General features: G+C 46.2%; 1 protein-coding gene across 1 annotated transcript; it reads right to left on the bottom strand.

Moving 5' to 3' along the window:
* Positions 1 to 2,774: 2,774 nt before the first annotated feature.
* Positions 2,775 to 3,809, bottom strand: PTAFR (platelet activating factor receptor; the record flags this gene model as incomplete). Its single annotated transcript, XM_080802257.1, has 1 exon — positions 2,775 to 3,809. One exon carries the CDS (start codon positions 3,807 to 3,809, stop codon positions 2,775 to 2,777), a length of 1,035 nt encoding a protein of 344 aa, XP_080658383.1.
* Between the last annotated feature and the right edge of the window lie 4,716 nt (positions 3,810 to 8,525).

Here is an 8,525-nt window from a genome sequence, read left to right as displayed (position 1 = left end):
AGTTGTATTTTATTTTTATGTTCATTTTCTATGTGTGGCAGGTGCCACTGGTTTTCACTTATAATTTAGTTATAAAGCCTCCTTTTAAATAAAGTTTTTTTTTTCTTTTCAACGTTTTATTTAAATTCTAGTTAGTTAACATACAGTGCACTATTGGTTTCTGGAGTAGAATTCCATGATTCATCACTTACATACAACACCCAGTGCTCATCATTACATGTTCCCGTCTTAATATACAATCACCAATCTAGCCCTCCCCCACCACCTCCCCCCCCATCAACCCTCAGTTTGTTTTCTGTCATTAAGAGTCGTTTATGGTTTGTTTCCCTCTTTTTCTTTTCTCCTCCCATATGTTCACCTGTTTTGTTTCTTAAATTCCGCATATGAGTAAAATTACGTGGTATTTGTCTTTCTCAGACTTACTTCACTTAGCATAATAACCTCTAGCTCCATCTGCCTCATTGCAAATGGCAAGATTTCATTCTTTTTGATGGCTGAGTAATATTCCATTGTATATATACACACACCACATCTTCATTATCCATTCACCAGTTAATGGACATTTGGGTAAATAGATAAAAAGTGACTCAATTTAGGGAAAATATTTATTAAGAAAACATACAGATGGCACATGGATATTGAAAAACCGTGTATGGAGGTATGTACACAAATGACTAAAATGCAAGAAACATGGTGCTTTAGCATCTAAGCATTCATCTTCTTCAGAGATGAGATGCAAGTCATAGATAGTCACTCAAATAGGCTTAAGCAAAATAATAGAATGCATCCCGACGAGGGAATCTCACAGGACCCAAAGGAAGGAATCCAGATGTTGGGCTTTGAGAGGGTCTCGCCTGGAAGAAGAGGGCAGCAGGCCCCGGAAGCACCTGCCCTCCACTCTCCAGGCTTCTGCTCTCCCTCTGGTCTCTGCTTGGCTCTGCACATTTCCATCTTCTCTCTGAGCAGGTCATCCACCCTCCCCCACTCCACCTCATACACAGAGATGGACACACACATGTAAACACAGGCACACACAGTCACAGCTCCAGACTTGAACGTCTTCAGGTTAGTGACCTGCAGAGCCTAAAACAGCACCTCTGAGCCTGGCTGCTTATTCCTGAGACAGAGAACTTGACTGGCCCAACTAGAGCCAGATCCCCTCATGTCATCCATTCAGCTCCTATCAGAGGATAAAGGGGAATGCATTCTCAGAAAAAGGGAGAATCTGGGACGAGCAATCACCATGACCGAGAGGTATCTGCCTTAGTATTCACGGCTCCTAACAACCCTATGAGGTAGGAAATTCAGCTCACAGTCCCTTGGGAGGAAGTGACAAAGCCAAGACTTGAACTTGGGTCCGTGTGACACCAAAGCTCGATTCTGCTGCAATCTCCACCTAGTCACCATCGGTTGAGTTCAGCCTCAGCTACCATCCCAGACCCAAGCAGGTTACTGGTCCATGGGGAAGCATTTGTCAAAAATCAACCCGGTAGATAGGAAAAATAGGAAACAAGGATCTCACTTTACGGAGACGTGGCTGGAAGGGAGGACGATGTCTCAGAAGAACTACGGGGCTCCGGAAACCAGGGAAGGCTTCTCCGAGCAAGGAGGGTCTGTGGCTACCAGATTCATAATGCAGGTGCTCAGGGTGTGAGGCAAAGCTCATTTGGATATATTTGCCAAAAATGACAAGGAGGCATCTAGAGGTCTTCAAGAGAAGAGAGACCTCTCTTCTGCACCCAAAATTCAAAGTGCCTGCTGGTCTTTGGGACTATAACTGCTCCTCTCACCTTGTGGAAGCTAAATTAGGAGGCTCCCCACACCGCCAGCCCACCTCCCTGCCGCAGAAAGTTAAGTGGTAGGTGAGACCTGACAGGCTCCTCCCACTCTGGAGGCCCCGCCCACACAGGTGCTTCTCCGCCTAGGTGCGCTTTCTCATGGTAACCTCTGAGCAGTGTGGAGCTGCCGATGACCCCAATCTGACTTCGAGGGGTCTCTGTCCACCCAGAGTGAGGACCTGCCCCGCAGGAGGTAATTCATCAGGATCCACTGTTGAGACAGATGGATGTGACCATGCCTCTCCCACTCCCCCAGAGCTGATGAATGAAGCCTGAGGCAAGACGTGTGGAGAGAGACACATTTGCCTTCTGAGACAACCTCCCCCTCCTACCTTTTGACCTGCGAATGTCTTACCTTCTCTGGCACCATTCAGGACAGGCTGTTGGATGAGTGGGAAAGGTTCCACTGAGTCATGTGTCACAAAGGTCTTGTGCCTCTGAGTGGAGACAAGATGGCACTATCCTAGCTCAAAAGTCTTCCCCAGAGACACCACCAGACAACCAGGGGAGGATCCCTTTCCCCAAAACCCCCTTCTCTGCCTTTATAGTAGCAAAGGTAGTAGTTGCCCTAAACTTCAGTCTATACTGACTCGGGGCGGCTGCCTTGGGAGGGTGAACAGGGTGGCTCAGAATCTGCCCCCAAGGTCTGCCCCTGGCCCTGCCATTCCCTGGAGAGCTCTCAGGATCAGGTATTCAGGATGAGGTCGCAAGCCAAGGTTATGCTACGCGTGCCCCAAGGTGGCCGATGGGGGCACATTCAAGTCCTGGATTTCCACGCAGTCTGGCCCCACCATCACCCCCCTCCCCTTGGTGAGGTAGCCTCCTACTGAAGGGACCACTTGTGCCCAGACCACAACAGAGACCCCTTCATCCCCCAGGTCTGTCCCCAATGTCCACAGAGGAGAAGGCTCTGGGCCTGGCCCCAATAGTCAGCGACTACTTTTTGAGGGAAGGGACAGCGAGGTGGTTGAGCGGCATGATCACTTCCGTGCCAGTCTCCGAGGTGGCCCGGGAGCACTTCCGGCTGCTGCGCATGCTGTAGAACTTCTCAGAGAGGTGCTTGCGGAACTTCTTGGTGAGGAAACAGTAGATGATGGGGTCCAAGACACAGTTGGTGCTAAGAAGGCAGAGGGTGACCTGATGGGCATCGTTGATCGCCTGGTGGAAGCTGTTGTTCTGGAAGCCCAGCTCAGCCAGCGTCCAGGGCAGCTGCACGATGTGGTGGGGCACGAAGCAGATGATGAACACGGCCAGGACCGTGCAGACCATCCACAGAGCGCGGCGCTTGACCTCCGCGTTTTGCTGCAGCTGCACCGGCTGCCTGAGCAGCCTGCGGATGATGACCAGGTTGCAGAAGAAGATGAGGAGGAAGACGAGGAAGAAGCTGAACACGAGGAACACATGGATGATGAGGACGGGCACACTGCCCTTCTCGTAATGCTCAAAGCAGCGTGTGACGTTGCCTGCGCCGGTCTTGTCGGCCACCACGTTGGTGGAGTCCAGGACGAAGAAGTAGGACGCCGCCGCCACGATGGCCACCCAGATGACCAGGGACACGGAGAAACCACGCTTGCGGGTGGTGGCCTGAGCCGTCCTGATAGGCCGGGTCACCGCCTGGAAACGGTTGTAAGTGATGACAGCCAGGAAGGCCACGGAGCAGTAGGTGTTGATGAAGAAAAAGCAGCCAGCCAGGTTGCACAGGAATTCGGGGAGAATCCAGTTGCCCTGGTTGTGGTAGTAGACGATCCACAGGGGCAGGGTGACCAAGAAGAGCAGGTCAGCCATGGTGAGGTTCACCATGAAGATCTTTATCTCGTTGAATTTCTTGGAAGGGTACAGGCAGGCGAAGACCCACAGCACATAGCTGTTGGCGATGACCCCCAGCACAAAGATGATGCTGTAAACAATCGGGAAGAGGGTATATCGGAACTCAGAGTCCACGCGAGAGGAATTATTTGCCCCCATCGCCATGGTTGGAAGGAGCAGCCGGTTGTAGAATCCTGCCTGTGCCTGGAAGACCACACAGGAATTTGGGTTAACGAAGGGTCAAAAGGGCCTGTCTTATTTAATCAATCCCAAGACTCATTTTGCACATTTTGGCAGTATCGTCCAATTAATTGGCAGAATTTTTTTCTACATAAGACAATGGTGTGTTTTTAAAATGAATGGCATCTGAGATTCAATGAAATCAATGGCAATTCAGTTTCTTTTCTCTTGCTCTATTTTAAAATATACCTTTCCATTTAGCAGCTTATTTTCACATAAGGTTTTCAATAATCTATTCTTGATGATAGAATATATGGAAATTTATATTAAAATATTTTTAATTTTTAACTTAATGTTTAACTTTCTAACAACTTAAATGCTTTTCTGTTGATGAAATTTGAAATGTAAATTTTGATGGTAGATGTTCTACATTAAAAAATAATTTATGGGGGCGCCTGGGTGGCTCAGTGGGTTAAAGCCTCTGCCTTCGGCTCAGGTCATGATCTCGGGGTCCTGGGATCGAGCCCCGCATCCAGCTCTCTGCTCAGCGGGGCACCTGCTTCCCTTCCTCTCTCTCTGCCTGCCTCTCTGCCTACTTGTGATCTCTGTCTGTCAAATGAATAGATAAAATCTTTAAAAAAAAATAATTTATGGGGGGGGATGCCTGGGTGGCTCAGTCAGTTAAGCATCTGCCTTCAGCTCAGGTTACAATCCCAGGATCCTGGGATGGAGTTCCACATTGGGCTCCTTGCTTGGCAGGGAGCCTGCTTCTCCCTCTGCCTGCCACACCCCATGCTCATGCTCTCTCTCTCTGACAAATAAATAAAATCTTTTAAAAATTTTTAAAAATAATTTATGGGGGTGCCTGGCTGGCTTAGTCATTAGAGCATGTGACTTTTGGTCTCAGGGTCAGTGGGTTAAAGCCCCACATTAGGAGTAGAATATTCTTAAAATAATAAATATTATGTTATTTTAGGGGCACCTGCGTGGCTCAGTGGGTTAAAGCCTCTGCCTTCGGTTGGATCCTGGGATCCCAGGGTCCTGGGATCAAGTCCCACATTGGGCTCTCTGCTCGGCAGGGATCCTGCCTCCCTCTCTCTCTCTCTCTGCCTGCGTCTCTGCCTACTTGTCATTTCTGTCTGTCAAATAAATAAATAAATAAATATTATGTTATTTTATAAAATATTTTATTTTCTTTAATAAATATATTTAATATATTATATACATAAAAGCATAATATATAAAATAAATATTCTATTTTATATAATATATAATTTATGTAATATTACCTTATTATTATTATTTTAAGTAAATTTATTATTATTTATGTGATCATACAAAATCTCAAAAATACAGAGCATTACATTAGGGTGACCCAAAGATGAAATACTAGCCAGTCATTAGAAAGAAGGAGTTGGCTTTTTTGTTTTTGTTTTTTTAGAAAGAATGAGTTATATCTGATTGTACTAACATGGAAAGTTTTCCATGTTATAATATTGTTAAGTAATATATATATTATATATATATATTATATACATAATATATATAATATTGTTAAGTAAAACAAAATTTTAAAAATTTGTGGGATTATATATGCATATATATGCGTATATGACATTTAGAAAGTGATCTTGAAGCTATAGCTTCAAGAGCAGACAGTGATAAGTAACCTTTGGGACGGTGAGATGGGCTTGGTGGGAAGTTTACCTATTTCATGCTTCCTTTGGACTTTTTAGAAGCATTTGTTGCTTTAAAAATTAAAAGAAAAAATTTAATGAAAAGAAAAATATAGGGGTGCCTGGCTGGTTCATTTGGTGGAGCGTGCAACTCTTGATCTCAGGGTTGTAAGTTTGAGCCCCATGTTGGGTGTAGAGATCACTTAAAAATAAAATCTTTTGGGGCACCTGGGTGGCTGAGTCATTGTCTGGCTTCAGCTCCGGTCATGAGTCCAGAGTCCTGGGATCGAGCCTTACATCGTGCTCCCTGCTTAGTGGGGGGGGATGCCGGCTTCTCCCTCTCCCACTCCCCCTGCTTCTGTTCCCTCTCTCGCTGTGTCTGTCTCTGTCAAATAATAAATAAAATCTTTTAAAAAAAATCTTTTAGGGATGCCTGGGTGGCTCAGTTCGTTGGGCATCTGCCTTTGGCTTGGGTCATGATTCCAGGGTCCTGGGACTGAGTCCCAGGTCAGGCTCCCTGCTCAGCAGGGATCCTGCTTCTCCCTCTGCCTGCTGCTCCCCCTGCTTGTGCGTTCTCTCTCTCTCTCTGACAAATAAATAAATAGAATCTTTAAAAAAAATCTTTTAAAAAAGAAAAGAAAAAGATGAAGAAAAGTATACAGTGGAGAAACTGAGTAGTATTGTCTAATCAAATCAAATGATTAAGATGCACTCATCATGAGTAAGACATTCACCCACCTCAGGTACCCTTGATATGATGCACTGAAAAGGCTATAACATCATTTCTGCGGTTTTCTTGCCAGAAGTGCATAATCTCAATTTAGTCACAAGAAAACATCAGACAGACCCAAATTGTGAGACCTTATACAAAATGACTGATCAAAATGTTAAGGTCATGAGCAATAAGGAAAGACTGAGGAACTGCCATAGATCAGAGGATATTAAGGAAATGTATGACAGCTAAATACAATGTGGGATCCTGGATTGTATCCAAGAACAAAAAAAGATCGTTAGTGGAAAAACTGGTAAAGTTCAAATAAGGTCTATAATTAAAATAATATCAATGTTCATTTCCTGGTTTTGATCATTGTATTATGGTTTTGTAAATTGTTAACATTAGGGAATGCGGAGAGAAGGGCACGCATGCACTCTTTGTACTATTTTGCAGCTTTTCTGGAAGCCTAAAATTATTTCAAAACAAAAAGCCTTTTCAAAAGTATATTAAAGGGACACCTGGGTGGCTCAGTCGGTTAAGCGTCCAACTTGATTTCGGCTTGGGTCATGATCTCAGGGTCATGAGATCAAGCCCTGAGTCAAGCTGTGCACGGGGTGTGGAGTCTGCTTGGGATTCTCTCTCTCCCTCTGCTCCTCCCCCCGCTCATGTGCACGCACTCTCTCTCTCAAAAATTAATTAATTAAAAAAATTTTCCCTCTCCCTCTGCCCCTCCCCACCACCATTCACACACACACACTCTCTCTCTCTCTGTCTCTCTGTCTCTGTCTCTCTCTCTCTCTTTCTCTCTCTCTCTCTCTCTCTCTATATATATATATATATAAAAGAAGACAAAACTAACCCTAATCCCACTACCCACAGTCTGGTCTGTTTCAACAGCATCCTCACCACCACTCACTTTCCATCAAAACCAGTGGTTCCCTCCTCTCTTGTTCCTCCCTCTCTGTTGCCAGCACAGGAAGCTAGAAGCTGCTTGAATTTTGTGTTGCAGCTGTCAGGGGTGGGGGGAATGGAAGGGCAGGAGACCCAGATGGGGTTAAGCAAGGCCCAAGGCTCATCATATGTCCCAGAACAGCGAAAAGAGAACAGAATTAGGACGAAGACGCTCCTTCAAACCCAGGTACTTCCCCGAGCACTACCTCATTTTGGTCTCATGAAAGCCCTCTGAGATAGGAAGTAAAACCCCATTTTACAGAATAGGAAACAATATCAGGTGTTTGGTGATTGTTCAAGGTCACACAGCTGTTAAAGGATGGAGCCAGGATCTCAAACCCAGCTCTGCGTGTGTTTGTGCCTTCACACATTCTACCAGCAAACATTTCTGACCACCAACTGCATGGCCGGCCCACACGGGCTACAGGGCGAAATGACCGCACCGGGCAGTACTCGGGGAACTGACCGTCTCACAGGGCAGATGGACAAAAAGGATGTAAGCAAACAAGAGTTGCTAGACAAAGAAAAGGGAGAGCTGATCTGGAGAACACAAAAAAATATACTTAGAAAAGCGGCGACATTTCCTTGGAGACCTGAGAGAGGAAGAATGTTCCAGGCAGAGGCATCTGCATGGGTCCAAGACGGAGGCAGGAAGGAGCAGAGTAAGGTGTAGAAACTGAGAAAAGGACCGTGTTGGAGGCCCTGGCCCTGACCTCTACTGCCATTCCGTCCTCATCTCCTGCTATCTTCCCACCAGGGTCCAGTCCAAATGGAGCTCGCAGGTGGGTCTTCAAACATGCTCAGATCTTTCCTGCCTCTGCCTGCAAGCTTACACCCATGCCTACGCTTTGAACCCTCCTCCCTAACCACACCCCATTTCCACCCGGCTATTCTAACTCGTGCTTCAAACTTTACCTGAATGTCAGTTCTTCAGAGAGGCCCTCACCAGACCAGGTCCCGTCCCGCCTCAAAGCTCCCTGTGCTTCTCTGTAAACCCTAGCCCAGTTGTGATCCTGTTCGTGTTTGTGTGGTTCATAACACTCTCCCACGTGACTGTGAGCCCCAGGAGAAATAGGGCCTTGTCTCTCTATTAAGCACTCTTCCCAGCACCATGAACCAGTAACGGAGTGGGTGAGAGCCCTCGGTGCTTACAAGGATCTCTTTGGGAGCTCTGGAGCAGTGGAAACACTGCCTCTAGATTCTTCCAGGTGAGTTGAAAGAACCAGAAGCCTCTAGATTCTTCCAGGTGAGTTGAAAGAACCACCTGACTCTAAAAGCAGAAACAGACCCATAAATAAAGGGAACAAGCCATGGTTGCCAGAGGGGCAGGAGGTGTGGGGATGGGCAAAATGGGTGAAG

The sequence above is a fragment of the Martes martes genome, assembly GCF_963455335.1.
Source record: "Martes martes genome assembly, chromosome: 4".
NCBI classification, from domain to species: Eukaryota; Metazoa; Chordata; class Mammalia; order Carnivora; family Mustelidae; genus Martes; species Martes martes.
This window is presented reverse-complemented; position numbering and strand designations above follow the sequence as displayed.